Source organism: Micropterus salmoides, unplaced genomic scaffold, assembly GCF_014851395.1.
Source record: "Micropterus salmoides isolate LMB-PRFRI ecotype aquatic unplaced genomic scaffold, ASM1485139v1 Ms_hic_scaffold_6, whole genome shotgun sequence".
Lineage (NCBI taxonomy): Eukaryota > Metazoa > Chordata > Actinopteri > Centrarchiformes > Centrarchidae > Micropterus > Micropterus salmoides.
This window is the reverse complement of record NW_024044348.1, coordinates 13,279,890-13,295,529: the sequence shown is the minus strand read 5'-3', so window position 1 is coordinate 13,295,529 and position 15,640 is coordinate 13,279,890. Positions and strand designations below refer to the sequence as shown.

Here is a 15,640-nt window from a genome sequence, read left to right as displayed (position 1 = left end):
TCTCTGTGTAACTGAACACCATCTGAAGACTTCAGAAGGTGTTCAGTCAGGACTTATAAATACAAATTTCATTGCGTGAACACGGCCGTTTGGAATCCATTGGAAAATGATTCATGTGTAATATTTTATAATTACACTTCTTATGAATACTGTTGGGCTCTTAGCACCTATAATTCATCACTGTATGTGTTTAGTAGGCATATTTGGTGTGCTCATTGTCAGGCAGATAGTGATATTGTATCTGTGAATCCACCATGTGACCATTTCACATGGGCAAGGACTACACTTCAGTGGGAAATATTGCGTTTTGATTTTCTCCACTACATTTATTTTACAGCCTTATTTTACTTTTCAGGTTAACACAGAGCTACAGACAAAAAATATGATGAATGTGTAATGCTGCTTACATGTTGACGCATCAAATGTGAAACACTGACAGAAGCCAATCTGAATCCAATACTGATGTAATTTCACCTAAATGACATCAGACTTGCAATGGATAATTTTCGAGTGTGGTACTGCTACTTTTACTTGAGTAAATGGTCTAATTAGTTCTTCCACAATTGACTTCATGCATTTTTGTAGTTGTGAAAACTTTGAGGTTCTTTAAGGTTTGCATTCAACAGAAATAAATTACTATCTGAGATCTGGAAAATAGGAACTTGCCATTTTTGCCATCTGAATTTGTCAAACTGATTTGAGCACATTTCCATTCTGTCGTACTTCTGCTTGCACTTGGAGTTTAAAACTTTGTCATCCATATTTTAATTCCCAAATGTGTGTTAATTGCGACTACTTCCAAAAGGAAAGAGAACTAAATTTTCAACTTTCTGCTTTAAATCAATCTAATTTTAAGATTAAGCTCCAAGCATCCTTATGAAATTAATGTTTTTGTAATTCATTAACTTAACAACTTCCTTTTTTTAAATTTGCATAATTTTAATGCACATTTAAAGATATATAAATTTTTGACATTTGTGTTTTGGCACCAGACTTAGGTATTGGATAAACTTTCTATGAACTTTCGACTGTTAAGCTTGAAAAGACCTCCCCCCATGTGAAACTGAATTCAGAATCAGATTATGGTCATAAATGCATACATGATTTCTAATTTGAGTGAACAAAAGTGATTAATCCATCGATCTACCACAACACCTTTTCTCAAAATCAGCTCTGTAGGATGGAATTGAAATAAAACAAGTTTAAGACATTTACGTTGAAAAACATCCTTTTAATAGGTCCGTGCCACACACTAGTGAAAAATAAAGCTCCTACAAAAGAATGATACTTTTATTCCACAATATCTTAAATAAAGTAACTTCAAGTACTCTTGACTTGGATACAAAAAAATCTAGCTGCCTCCATCAGGCCACAACACACAGCAAGGTTCAACACAGTGGTTACAAATGGCCTTAGGTCCTCTGTATTGTGGCAGATTACGAGGAAATGCATCATGGAAGCATAACTGAATGCTTGTTGTTCCTTTTTTTTTATCTGCTATGGTGAGGAATGATTTCTGTGTCACTGTCCAACTTTGGAGGCCTTGTTGGATTGAAATCATATTAAAAAAATAATGCTGTCGTAAGAATGAAAACTAAAAACAATAACATCCCCTACATGCCCCTGTTGGAAGGGTAGGCACTACCAAGATTAAGGATACCACAGTGTTTGCAGAGGATATGTATATACTGTACAAACAATATTTATGATAATGTTTTCATCACGTTCACTAAAATAGAATGCTACAATCATTCTAAGGCATAAACAATATCTTAATATTCTTAAACAATTTTTACACGTCGTTCCAAACAAGACATAATATTGACATTAATAAACAGTATATACACATGAATCACCATTGTCTAACTGTTCCTCTGCCGTTCCTGTAAATAAATGCAGTTTTACAGTTTGAACAAATGAATACAGTCCTCTGATGCCCCAAAGTACTGAACAGTGTAAACAGTTTCAGGTTTTTTTTTTCTTGGCTTTGTTTGATATTTGGGAGAAAAATTATAACACAAAGACACATTCCTTTTTTTAATTCAAAGCAGTTCAGCTGATTCTTCCTTTTCATAGAAAATGAAGTGGACCTTGATTCATAAATAATTATTACAAAATTAAATACATTCACTATAATACGATTAAATAACAAAAGGCTATTTACAAGTAGTGGAAAGTATTCTAGCGCAGACAGTGACAGTTGAGGATTTATTCAGTGCAGTGTTCTGAGACAGGGAATGGTATTGCACTACAACACCCCATTTCACTGGGACTCTTTGGGGCTTTTATCCCTGTTGTAATAAAATCCAGCTCACCTCATGTAACGGCTTTTTTTTTATCAAGGTGACATCTCTCTATAGCAGACCATGGGTTCCTTAATGAAGATTTGACTTCTTCCATCCTGCAAAGCCACATTCTCCATCAGAAAATAAAAATAAAAGTAAAACCTGGTGCTCCGATATGAAAAGTTGAATGGGTTTATGGGAAGAATCTGAACAGACTTTTAGTTTGTTTGTTTCAGAAGCTCAGTCCAGCGCTTCTCAAAGAACTTCCTCATGTTATGACCAGCTCGACCAATGTCTGAATTGTCTTCATTGAATTTTTCGCAGTTATCAAAGACCAAGTTGACATCAATGATGAACGTCTCCAGGTTTTGATACCTGAAATGAAAAAAAAAGGTCTTATGGTGAGAAAGTACAACTTACATACAGCTGATACATCACATACTGTGGTGTAACTAAAACTGACTTTAAATTCAGTTCAAGGGCCTTGAAGGCATTCAGTAGAAAAAGAACAAAAAGAAGTGACAGGAACTTACTGGCTGCTCACAAGCTTCTCACGTATGGTGGAGAAGTCCATCGGTTTCTTGATAACCTTCCTGTAGCCAGGAACCGATTTCAGGTTGACAGGTGTGAGAAAAGGCCATGCATCCTGATGCCGCTCCAACTCAGCAAGGAGTACCCTGTTGAACACACACACAAATACACACACACACACACACACACACACACACACACATGGTTAGACAAGAACTTCATTTGTTGGACAGCTGTCCTTTAAAGAAGCTGTAATCAATATTTGAAATTTTTTATATAAACGAAGAATCAAATATGTTACTCATGAAAATAAACATACAGATAATTATCAACAGACTGCAGTTTCCTTCAGCTCTACAGAGCGTTGGTAGCATATTTCAGCTCATTGTTTGTTGTTGGTTTTACAGCCCAAAACTTTGCTGTTTTGGTTCACATTTTGGGCCGCAGTAGGCAGCTAAATTTCAGCAAAAAAGCTCTGGAAGTCTTTAATGATGTCTGTGTTTTTATACTAGCCAAAAAAACTCAGCCTTATAGTTATAGACTTTGTGCTGAAAAAATATTTTAATGTTGGTAGAAAAGGCAAAAAAGAGGATCTTAAATGTCAGTGTTAAATCACAAAAGATTCTTACATACAGATAAAGTGAAAACACATCAGCTCCCTGCGGCTGCTTGATTCAGTCCTACAGTAAATGGCAGCTACTGTAAAACAGTTTGAAAGAGGGAGATAAAGAAATGAAAAGAATTCAACATAAAAGACAAGTATGAGCAAGTCAGGGGCACGTACCTGCATAATCCCAGGTCCCTGTTGTTGTCTCTAGCTGTCTTGGCTCGCTTCACACACACAGGGCTCTCCTGATTGGCTGCTGGCAGAGCAGGTGAGCTCTCCTCGGGTTTCCTCTTCCTGCTGGTGTCTTTTGCTCCTTTCTTGGGTGTGCTGCTGGCGCTGGCCGGGTCATCCTCCGACACTTCCCCGTTACCTGCCTGCTTCCCATTCTTCTTTACCTCTCCACCTTTCTTACCACCTCCTCCACTGGATGCTACTTGTTTGCTTGGAGGTTTTTTGCTTTTGGGAGATGGACCACTTGCCTGCAGAGAGTAAACAATGCATTTTCTGAGCTCTGGTGCAATTAAAACTAATAGTATAGTGTCCACTTCGACCAATTTATTGTACTAATACTGGCCTTTTCCAAACTATTAGTTCAATTTGTCATATCTTACACCACCAATATTAATTAGTTTCTTCCCTGACCACATCTACATAAAAACATTCTGTGTTTTCCAGCTTCATAGAATTTTATTAGTATGAATATGAATGGAAAGTTTTATTGTCATTTTATAGGACAAAGGCTAGATCTATGCTGCAGACAATAAAAGGTGAGGGGAAATATAATAAAACCTTAGCGGAATTGTTAGTTAAGATGTATACCAAATACTGTAATGGCAACGTTGCCGGCCCCCAGTTTGAAGGACCGGTGATGTTGCCATTACAGTATTTGGTCTCTCTCTACTCTCCACAATTCTTTGAAAGCATGAAAATGGTTGAATTAAAGTAAATCCATCAACAGTTTTAATAAAAAAATGTCTGTTTTGGCTGTTAAATACCAAAATTGGAAAATGCCTTAAATGTTGTGGTGTGAATATTTTCCTAAACTTTGAAATTACAGAGACATTATAATTGGATCTGATACCTTCGATATGCAGGCTGGGCAGTACCAGTCTCCCTCTGGGATACTGGTGATCTTGGGTTTGTGGCAGTAAGTGTGGCAGCCTTTGTCACAGCCATCACACAACAGGAGGAGGTCCTCGTTATCTCCTTTCCTACACATCTGACAGTACTGAAAAAAAAAAGAAGCATCCATTAAAAACAGGTGTAAATTTCCTGAATAGAGTTTGTTTTTAATTAGTGGGGTGGAGATATGATGTAGATCTATACTACTTGCTGCTCACCACTTTCATGATGGACCTCTCCCAAGCAATAGATTTCTGCAGTTGCTGGATACACATGGCCAACTGGGCAGCACTGCGCACTTCAGTCAGGGCCTTCCTCCACACCTTCATACCATGAGCCACCTCCTCCTCACCGCTGGGAGAAGACAATGAGGAATGATGGGAAAGTGACAAAAATGTACACATATGTGAATATTTGGGCGGATTTGCACACACACACAAAGCAGTTAACTGTATCCGCTCAACCAGCCGCCAACAAGACAGCAGACCAGAAAGAGCTCCAGCTGTGCAGAGATAGGCATGAGGATTTTGGGGTGGCAGGGCACCAGGTAAACACCGATTTTGTTATGTTCAGGGGACATTCATGCAGAAAGAGGGAAGGAGTAAAACCTGTGTAAGTGTATGCTGTATAGTGGGAGCCATGAGTATGCCCATAACCAAGGTTACTGATGCACAACACCATGCAGATGACTGCAGAAAACAAACAAACCAGTAAATCAGTAAACAATGCCGATACAGGAAATGAATCTGAGAGGAGTCCCCCTCGACCCCAAAAAAACTGCACAAGATCAAAGAAACAAACAAAAATGCAACAAGCCACCACAAAAATCTGCTGTGAAAGCAACAAAGACCCTCACTTTTTGAGATATATGGAAAACATAAAGCAAACACAGAGAGAGAAAAGGGTCTTAGTGGGAGAGTGGGGAGCTTCGGTTGGAGAAATGACCTACCCTTCCCTGTCAGCACTAGTGGATGGGGCGGGGGCAGGGACAGTGACCGTACCCACATTATCCAGCCTGATCTGAATGGTGGTACCTAAGGGGCTCCTCAGGTACCTTCTCTCGATGTTGCGCTCCAGATCAGCCAGACGTGTCACTGCTATGTCCAGCGGGTTGTCCGGATGACGCATCACCCCGCCCTTCTCCACCCGCTCCTCTGGATGCTCCTTGTCTCCTGAATTTACTGACGCTGGCGTCGATTTGGTGGGAGGCTTGTGTTCGTAATACACCAGGTCCTCTCGCTCAGACTGAGGGTCCGGAAATGTCCAGCCCTGGGAGGGGAAGTCAGCTGTTTGGTCTTTTCTGCATGTTTTTTTCACACTACTAAGAAAATCTTCAGGGTGTGTTCTTGTGTTAGTATTTTACCTTGACCTGCAGGCTGGCTGCAGTGACTTTCCTTTCCAATTCCTCTACCTGCTGCAGCACAGCAATGTCCATCTCCATCGCCTGCTCCTCAACACACCAGCCCCGCACTGACTCCACACTGACCTGGCTCTCCTCCAGCTCATGCAGCTCGATCATGGCCGCTAGATGGACAACATGAAAGATATCAGTCAGCCTCAAATAAACACACAAACACACTCACTGATGTAGGTAAACACATGAGCAAGGTAGCCAAACAAGCACAGATATTCGGGAAATTCAATCATAAGTAACACTGTCTTTGCAGTGTATTCAGGGATCATGCTTTGAAAGCTGAATGGCAGCACACCAAATCTGTATATCATACTATGATTTTAAGAAAAATACAGCGATTACGTGCTCAGAGGAAGTGTTGAAACACTCACCGTCTTTGTGTTTTGTGCAGACCTGGGGGATGATCTCTGTGTATTTCTGCATCTGCCTCTGGAGGCCCTTCTCTCTGATGCCTCGGCTGTGGAGAGCACTGACTAAAGCCCTCAGCTGCTCGATGTCAGACACCCGCCACCACCCTGTCAGCATCTCTGAGACAATGAGCACAAACAGGCATGTAAGCTAGAAGACACTGAACATACATCACTGTAAAAAGCTGCTTCATTCAGTTATGTTATACCCAAATGAAATTGCGTACAGCCGAGCAGAACGTTCCCCAATCCAATTATCTTGGATTATTCAAGCAAGTGAAATCTTTTCAGGCAGGTGAATTCTTTTCAATTAAACAATGGGGGTTGATTATGGCTTCTACTTTTATTTATTTTTTGTCACTCACCGTCTGGAATAGGCCGAGGTGTGGGATGGTCCAGGGATTTGGGCATCTCCAGGGTAGGAGAGGGCATGGATAAGGTTTTCTCAATGCGAGGTAAAGGAGATTCACTCTTACTGGAGACACTTGCGGCTGTGTTGCCCTCCAGAGAGTGACCCAGCATGGGGCTGGGGCTGCTGCACAGAGGCAGGCTGGGACTCATGATGCCACTGGGCCAGCTTCCGAAAGAAATTCCTAGCAATGAACCACCTGTCTTCACCTGGGGATAAATGAGGAAAAACAAAAGGGTGAGGGAGGTGGAGTTAGAGGAGAGCAAAACAGCTACAATTAAGGTAATGTGATACATGGCAAAAATAACTGTACAGAACACAGCTATCTCTATTTGCGTCCAGCCAGCAGCCTCACCTGCAGGGCTGATAGTGGGTAGTTGAGGAGGCCAGCTGGGTGGTGCGGGCTGGCGGACGCTGAGGCAGCTGAAGGGGTGAGAGGCAGGGCTGGGGATGGAGGTGGGGATCTGGGCCTGGCTGGGGTGGAGGACGCCTGGGGAGACACACGGGGCACTCCTGGAGGAGTTGTGGTGATGGAAGCGAGGTCACAGGGGTTGCGAGGGAGCAGACTGAACCAGTGTCCGCTCCTCTCTGTGAGGACTCTGAGCAGCTGGTCGTTGGCTTGGAATGAGAGGTGTGGAGATGGAGCAGGGGATGAGGTTGGAGGAGTGTTCCCTGGGCTTTCACGCTGGGCTGGCAGGCACGGGACGGATAAAGAAGCTGAGACCTGGGGAGGGATGTGTGTAGTGTCATTAGTGGTCACCATGGTAGGGGTTGTTGCTACTGAGGTATTGTGAGTAGGGGAGGATGATGTCACTGTGGTTGTGGCAATAGGGGTGCCGATGGGGCTGCCATTTTGCCTCACATGGAGACCCTCCTTATCCTCTGGCTTCACAGTTTCTTTGTCAACATCCTTGTTGACATCCCGGAATGTGCACAGTTTGGATACACAGCCTGGTTGCTGATAGAAGAGGGTTGGGGAGTTCTTCTTTCCCTCATGCTCCTTTTCCTCCTCTTCCTGTTGCTCCAAGCCTTGTGTTCGAATGCCCTGCCCATCGAGGCTGGCAGAATTCTCCTTCTGCACCTCAATCTCCTGAGGTTCGTCTTTGACCTTGACCTCCTCTGCTGCTCTCCTCCTCCTCTGTCGCTCCTCCTCCAGTTCCTCTGGAGCTGCAGGGAAATGAGAAAGCGTACAGTTAATGTAGCTGAAAACTCAACTACCGTGGCTGATTATACTGCAACATTATTCTACACTTGCCTAGGAAGATAAGTAGAGTTGTGTTAGATTATTATAGTTTACAGATGCAATCACAAATTAGTCTTAGAGAATTAAGATAAAGTAAAACATCATCAGCATATTTCACACTGCCAAAAACAGCTGAACATGCAGCTAAACAGATACATTTACAAGATGTCTTCCTTCATACAACATCAAATCTGTTCCTATGATTTGTATTTTTCACTTTTTGAGTGTAAGTAAAATGTGTCTATGCAATCAGAAGCATCATAATTTAAGATCTCATCAAACTTGTGCATTGTACTGTAACTACCTTCTCCACTCTCCATGGCTTCAATGAAGACCCCTCCACAGTGTGGAAGTACCCAGTACCGGCGGCGATAACGGTCCTGGCCATACATCATGGAGCGCAGAGAATGGGATATTTCAAACAGCTTTCTTCTGGTCTGATGATGTTGCTGCAAAGGTACAAAATATACTATACTTGTGATTTCTATACCTTATTTTGATCTATAGACATTCAGGTAAACAAAAGACACTTTTGCTACTAAATGTCCTTTTGTAATCACCGTGATATATTAAGCATTGCATGCTATACTAATGAGGTAATTTATTAAGCTAATTAATACCTTCATTAGCAACAGCAATATGTCAGTGTACATGTTTATAAAATGTACCAAACACATTCGTTGTTTTTAATACACACTGTATATCAAAGCATTTAAAGGTTGTAGATATTAAGAAATTAAGTTAGGTTTTCCAAAATCAAATATGTTATCTAATGTGTAGGGAGGTGTTTGTGGGGTTGCCTCTTATGTATTATATTAAATTGTATTTAAAAAATAAACACATGTTCATGGCAACATACAAGAGAAGTCCTGCATAACCAAACAGCAATAATACTCCATGTTCCTGTGGTTTATCTCTTTCATAGTTGTTTCCCCAAGAGACAATTTTTTTAATCTCACTGCATGTCTCATTTTTAATCACACATTATCAGTGTCAACCAACCATGCATTGATTTTCTGATGCCTTATACGTTTATGTTAATGGCTGTTAACTTTGTCACAGCACTTGTACATTCTAAGGAAGAACATACCTTGGCTAATTTCTCAATCTGCTTATCCAGCTCCTCGAGACTGGTGGCTTGGTCAACTTCATCCTGACAGGACAAAGTAAATACAGTAAATGTCTGTGAGCAACCCTCCAAGGTCAGTTTTGATAATGGATCTGTAGACGGATCTATCTTTTTCACCTCATCGTATGTCTCCACTTTTTTAATCTTCTTAATTTCTTCCTCCTCCTCCTCCTCCTCCTCCTCTGCCTGATCATCACTGTCATCATCGTCTTCATCATCATCGTCGCTGTCTCCTCCCAGTTTCCTCTTGCGTTTGGCGGCAGAGGACGGAGTGCAAACAGACTGGTTCTCTTCCACACCCATACTGGCCTCCCTCCTCCCAGTACGTTTGGCATAAATGGTCTTCAACCTGCATCAACACACGCAGGTTCAGCATGATAGTGTACAGAGAAGTAAAAGCATGACTTTTTAGGATTAAAGAAAACTTACTTCTTCAGCTTTCCCTCCATAATGATCTTATCCTTCCTCATGTTTGCCATCTGATCAAGGCTCTTGTCAATCTCACTGCAATAGGAAATGTAATCCTGTTACATTTGTGCATATGTACATTGATGTTTTTGTTATTGGTAAAGTAATGGCAAATATGTTGAGTGAAAGATAAAAGCTCAGTGAGGCTGGCAACTATCTACAGCCAAAGTAAAAAGTTTAATAAGCTGTTATCCCGGAGCACAAATTAGTACTTGCATAATTTGCTTACAATCAAAAGGACTTTTACTGCTCTCAAATTACTGCTCCCTACAGCAGCTTTATTAAGCTTTTTCCACTGCATCAATAAAACATACCATTATTGGCTAATGAATAACTTCAGTGTTAAGCAATATAAAAGTAAATGCAGTACACAGTAGATTAATATATTAAAAAGTGTGTGGTTGGTGAATGGGAGTGTTTCAATTTGCATATGAATCCAGAGGTTGAGGAAGTATTATACACCATCCAACTATATGTCACAAAGACAACTCAACAAGTACTCAACAATGTTCGGTCGGACAGTCCCACTTTTTACTTTCAGCTGCCTCTCGTACCTGATAACAGTTTTGCTGCAGGCCAGCTCGTTAGCCAGAAAGCCCAGGATTGAGGCCTTCTGGGCTGGCGTGTGGGCCTGGAAAGCCTTGGTCTTCAGACTGAGGGCCAGAGGGGCCAGTTCTGTATTGGCACAATGGGCTCCCATGTACATCTGTAGCACCTCAGACACATTATCCCTATTGATGCCAACGTTGGTCAGGTGATCCCCCAGCATGGTTTTTGTCTGATAGAGAAGGAGCGGTTGACAAAAAAAGTTGGTGAACACATCCTTGACAAATTTAAGTTGATTTGACTTCTAACCTTGTTATCTGCCATTTTAACAATGTAATATGCATAAGCATGTATTCGCAGTAGAGGAAAAAGTCCCTAAAAATAACAATATTACAATAGAAAAAACAGTACAGAAGCATTAGCACTAAAATTAGTACTCGAAATTAGTACTAGAAAGCTGGGTGCACTTGCTCAAAATTACACAATAATAATATATAATAATAATAAGGTGCATTACATGACTTAATGAGCTTTGAACTAGCTCACCTTTTGTCCGGGTGGCAAACCGGGATCACAGACAGCCAGTGAAAGCAGTTTGACCAGAAGGTCTTGGACATGGCCCATGCTGTCGCCGACATTGAGCAAGCCCTCCTGCAGCATGCCCAGGGTGGGCACATCCACATTCAAATCTAGCCCCAAAACCTTTCCGAAGCCTCGGAGGAACTGCATCAGCATCAGGCAATCTGACACAGCACGTCCTGGTAGGATGAGTCCAGGAATCCGGGAGAACTCAGGGAGAGGCTGTGGGTAAAGTTTGGATTGTTAGCTGTTTTTGTTGTTGTTGTATTTGTTAGTAATACATTAAATGTAATTTGGACTACAGAAACTGTTTATGATTTAAACAACTATGGGAAATGGGAGAAAAGCTGTCATTATATCTCACATCTGTTGACTGTAATCAAGATGGGGCTTTCCAATTCATAGTAATGACTAATTTTCTACCTTGTGCAGTACTCCCTTTTAACCACTTGGGGGCACACACTTCCGCATATAAAATGCTCCCTACCATGAGGTACTGACCCTCAAGAAAATGTCCAACTTACTATTTAATAATAATAATAATAATAATAATAATAATAATAATAATAATAATAATAATAACTGCCAGGACTTTTGTGATTGTGCCACCCTGCTGCCCTAAATCTACATGCAACACTCAAATGAGAAAAGCTGACCATCTGCTGCACATCACAGTGTGTATGAACTAAAATCTACAATTTTTTCTGTGTGTGATTAACTTTACATTCACACCACTGACCAGATGAGCTACTGTCGTAACTACCTTATGATCAGACAGACACATGTCTTCATTTGGCTTCTTCAGCTCCCTCGCTATCTCCAGCTCCAGCCTCCGTTGCTCCAGTTTACGCTCTTTGTTCAGGCGCTTCTCATCCCTTTTCTCCTGCCGCAAGCGCTCTCGCTCCTAGAGAGTCCAAAATTCAAGGGAGCATTAGGGAAGCAAAGTGTGCGTGTGCTCATTTGTGTGTATGTGAAAACAGACAAGAAGGTTTACTTGACTTTGCTGAGCAGTATTAGAATTCAGCCTAATGCTGCTATGCATTCAAAGGAAAAGTGCTTGAGGGCCAGAATCTTTTGAATTGGTAAGTGTGTAGGAAAAAAATGAATGGAGGGAAAGAGTGCACAAAAAGGAGAGAACGCAGGAATCTATCCAGGGAATAATGACTTAGGCTCTTTTTATGGAGTGGACTGTGTGTGTATTGCTGCATTTATGTGTGTGCATATGGGCTACCTCTGCTTTCTTGCGAGCCTCAACAGCCTTCATCAGCATTACATGTTGCCTCCTCCTTTCTCTCTCCTAGAGTGGCAAAAAAACAGAGGCACATTAACAAGCACACATTGTACATACAGTGCTCAAGGTCGACTAAATTTAGTATGTATTGATGTAAAATTGGGATGGACTAAATTCAATAGAGCCACCATACTTGAACAAACACAAAACAACGCTTCACATGTATACACTTTCACATGTATGGTGGAAGCATAAGTGAAGAGTACAGTAGTACGATGACAACCAAAAAGCAACACATAGATGCGATACAAAGTAGATGTGATGACAGGCTCAAAAAAGAGAAGCAGCTGGAATCGGTGACGGCGCCTTTAAACTAAAGCTGACGCAACAAAAGCAACAAAATGCTGGTTGCCAGAAGTCTTCTGATATGCCACATTGGCGTTATGATCAAAATAATAAATTCCATCACATGAGTCACTTCTAATGTTTATTTGACATATCATTCTCATAATATTTGGTGATGGGCGGCAAATACTAATGGATGGTAAAGGATAGCTACAAACAGGGCAGTTCCACTTCAGTGGTTTTGGCGGCTTAAGTATTAGCACAGTATGTGACTGCTGAGGATGAGACATCTATGTTGTTCTTTGGTGCATGATACACAGTCTCCTGCAAAAGGGCACAGGAATCACCGGTGGCTGAATATCATTTCATTTGATCTCTTTAGGTTTCCCGCTCCACCATATCAGGCTGTCATTTCCTCTGTGATCCAACAGAAAGACACTTTGCCACTATTAGGGCTTGCCAAGGACATTTCCAGCACATAGTGACTAAAATTTGCTGTTTGTGAGGACTGTTTTGTCAGTGTGATAAACAAAACGGGCTAGATGCCAGGCACTCTGCTACAATATGTCCTTCTTGGTTTGATTTATCTACAAATAGAAAACTTCAAAAAGGACATTCAAAAAGGATATTAAGCCTGTGGCATTCAGCTTTTTTTAGCTTTCCAATTCATCAAAAACATTGAAGGTTATTATGATAACAAACTACAATATATCAGAAGCAATACAATTGCATGTGACAACTGTAAATACCAGGATTATTTCATGTATCTCAATTTGCCCCCCCCCCCTTCATTGTGCTCCGAGTAGAGGGACAAGGGGTTGATGCAACAATCGGTTCAGAGTCCACTGTGAAACAGATAGGCAGACCTGTAGATTCAGCTGCGACTGTGTTTGAGTGAGAAGGGCTACAAGCAAGACAGCCAGGCCAAAATAAAATGCTACACAGAACCATATTTGTCCCCATGGTGGAACTGATTATATTGTCGTTCTACAGTCTATCAGGGTATTGTTGAGCAACGGTTGTGCTGTACCCTCACCAAACTGGTGGGAATCTGTAAGTATCTCCACCATAAAGGCAAAATGTTTCTCAGTAGCTGTTTTCATTCTTTGTGCAGAGTACAGGAACAGTGAATGACAGAGAGGCTGGGATGGGGCAGGTTAAAGTCCAGCACTCTGTGGACTGGAGAACAGATGCACGGACGAACAGACACAAGCTCGATGTCTGGGCCAAAATCGTCAAGCACTCATGGGTAACACAGGCTAGTCCAATACAACAGTTAGACAATGTACAGTATGTGATGGATGGAAACTCCTCGAGTGCACTTTCAGACAGTGAGTGTGGATTGGCTAGTAGCCTTTGCAATGCATTCTGAGTAGAAGGAGGATGGGGGAGGGGGGACAGAAGCTGCCTGGCCACCGTGACAGGGTCAGTTGTCCCTCAGGACGAGCAGATGGAGGCAGCATACTGACTCTTTTTCTCTTTTGTTGGTTTTGCTGGAAAGCCATGCAGAAGAATGTAGTATGACAGCAGCCAGTGCTACACTTAATGCATTGCTATGACAACCATAACACAACCAGTTACACGATGCAGGTGTTAGATGTACAAAAATAAACATACCCATACCATATCTAGTCTATGCCTCTCCAACTCCTGGCAGAGAGAGTTGGCAAAATATTATGGAACAGAAGTAATATCCAATACCAATAAGCATGGGTTTAATAGACTTTCATTAAATAGATGTTTGGTAATTAACCACATTTCTATATACTCACACATACCTGTATTTAAATGCACACACAACCACACACACACACACACACACACACACCTGCAAATTCCTATTCAAATGAAGTTTGAGGTAAATGGTTTTATTCAGCAGAAACCATTACGTTCAAGAGGCTTAGCAAGTTGTAGTGAATGCCTACCTGGTGTTTGAGAATCTCTGCCTGCTGTCTCCTCAACTCTTTCTCCTTGAAGGCAAGAAAGAGAAGATGAGGGAAAAATCAATATGCTTCCATTGTGCCAATATCATGAAAATCACTACAGACTGATGGAATTTCAGCACGTTTCAAAGGGCCGCTGTAATTTTATTGCCAGCTACTTCTTAAGTGGAACAAGCCCCACATCATGGTGCATAGGAAATAATGTAATTCATGTGATTCTTGATCAAAAAGAGTTCCATGTCACGCATGTTTGAATATTATACTAACTGTAATTTTACATCTGTTTCAAGGGTTTTGTTAAAAATATAAACATACCTTTATCCGTTTTTCTGCCTCCATTATTTTGGCATTGGCGGCTTCTTGCTTCTTTTTTCGTTTGGCCTATGAATAAAGATTAAGGTCAAGAATCACAGAGACAGACATATATCAGTCAGTCTTGTTTGAGGGCTTTGCTGCACTTTAACTGATTGTTTGCAGTTTTCTGGTTTGAGCAAAGATTTTATGCTCCTGAATGCCAGTGAAATTTGTAAAACACAGCGAATGAATAATGTATCTCTTTAACACCTAATTGTGAATATGTTGAAGCCTCCCGTTAAGAGTGGCTTGTCAACCGTGTCAACTCAAAATTGATTTAGTCCTGCTAAAACACTTTGAAGCTCCTACAGTATAATTGTGTGCGTATGTGTGTGTGGATGTTCATGCATCTTTGTATGTGTGTTTGTGTGTGTGGAAAACAGCACCTTTTTTTTTCACTCGACCCACTTATGCTAAACTGTTACTGTTGTCTGATGAAAAAAAGACTTTTCTGTCCAATTTAAATAAGGTCTGAAGAGGCAGCAACAGCCATTTTAATATTCAACAGCCGTCAACCAAGACCAATTTAGCATTAGTTCCATGTGGAATTATGCCTAAGAAGACGCAACTCCCTCCAATGCATGCTGCTGTTCAGTAATGAGCTTTAGGAAGATTAAAACACTATAGACTGAGGGGCTGTAGCTATCCAGGAATGTTCTGCTTAATCAGAGGTGCTGTTGGATCAGATTCTGTACCTCCAAAATTTGCTGCGCCCTGAGTTCCTTCTCCATCCGAATTTGCTGAATACGCTTGATCTTTTCCTGTTAAAAAACAAAACAAAAACATAATCTCTTAGTATTTTAGACATTGGAAAACATCCTTAGATGTAATCACTTTCCAACCACTCTATTCCAGTTGGGAGGGGCAAAAAGACAATAATAAGTTTAGTACTAGAAGTAATGATTATAATTGAAAAGCAAGCTTTAAAGCACCACAAAATAACTGTTCAGCATTTCCTGCAGTGAACATGGGGACTATGCGTGTTAGGACACTTAGAAGAGAAAAGAAAGAAAAAAAAGATTTGTCA

The 15,640-nt window shown here is 41.1% G+C and overlaps 1 protein-coding gene across 11 annotated transcripts in view; it reads right to left on the bottom strand.

The window, feature by feature from the left end:
* Nucleotides 1-1,210: 1,210 nt before the first annotated feature.
* The window catches only part of baz2ba (bromodomain adjacent to zinc finger domain, 2Ba), a 64,171-nt gene continuing 49,741 nt past the window's right edge, over nucleotides 1,211-15,640 (bottom strand). For 2 of the 11 annotated variants that reach the window (XM_038702203.1, XM_038702207.1), the window contains 22 exons: nucleotides 15,309-15,374; nucleotides 14,575-14,640; nucleotides 14,242-14,286; nucleotides 13,934-13,966; nucleotides 11,972-12,037; nucleotides 11,504-11,644; nucleotides 10,708-10,962; nucleotides 10,170-10,393; nucleotides 9,577-9,651; nucleotides 9,265-9,496; nucleotides 9,109-9,171; nucleotides 8,323-8,467; nucleotides 7,131-7,942; nucleotides 6,732-6,984; nucleotides 6,331-6,486; nucleotides 5,909-6,069; nucleotides 5,495-5,814; nucleotides 4,764-4,899; nucleotides 4,505-4,651; nucleotides 3,601-3,902; nucleotides 2,819-2,962; nucleotides 1,211-2,660 (listed from right to left, as the gene is read on the bottom strand). In XM_038702203.1, coding sequence (XP_038558131.1) covers nucleotides 2,504-2,660; nucleotides 2,819-2,962; nucleotides 3,601-3,902; nucleotides 4,505-4,651; nucleotides 4,764-4,899; nucleotides 5,495-5,814; nucleotides 5,909-6,069; nucleotides 6,331-6,486; nucleotides 6,732-6,984; nucleotides 7,131-7,942; nucleotides 8,323-8,467; nucleotides 9,109-9,171; nucleotides 9,265-9,496; nucleotides 9,577-9,651; nucleotides 10,170-10,393; nucleotides 10,708-10,962; nucleotides 11,504-11,644; nucleotides 11,972-12,037; nucleotides 13,934-13,966; nucleotides 14,242-14,286; nucleotides 14,575-14,640; nucleotides 15,309-15,374 — 3,999 coding nt within the window. In that variant the 3' untranslated portion in view covers nucleotides 1,211-2,503. The remainder of the gene's footprint in view (nucleotides 2,661-2,818; nucleotides 2,963-3,600; nucleotides 3,903-4,504; nucleotides 4,652-4,763; nucleotides 4,900-5,494; nucleotides 5,815-5,908; nucleotides 6,070-6,330; nucleotides 6,487-6,731; nucleotides 6,985-7,130; nucleotides 7,943-8,322; nucleotides 8,468-9,108; nucleotides 9,172-9,264; nucleotides 9,497-9,576; nucleotides 9,652-10,169; nucleotides 10,394-10,707; nucleotides 10,963-11,503; nucleotides 11,645-11,971; nucleotides 12,038-13,933; nucleotides 13,967-14,241; nucleotides 14,287-14,574; nucleotides 14,641-15,308; nucleotides 15,375-15,640) is intronic. The other 9 variants (XM_038702205.1, XM_038702209.1, XM_038702211.1 and 6 more) reach the window with 6 other exon arrangements.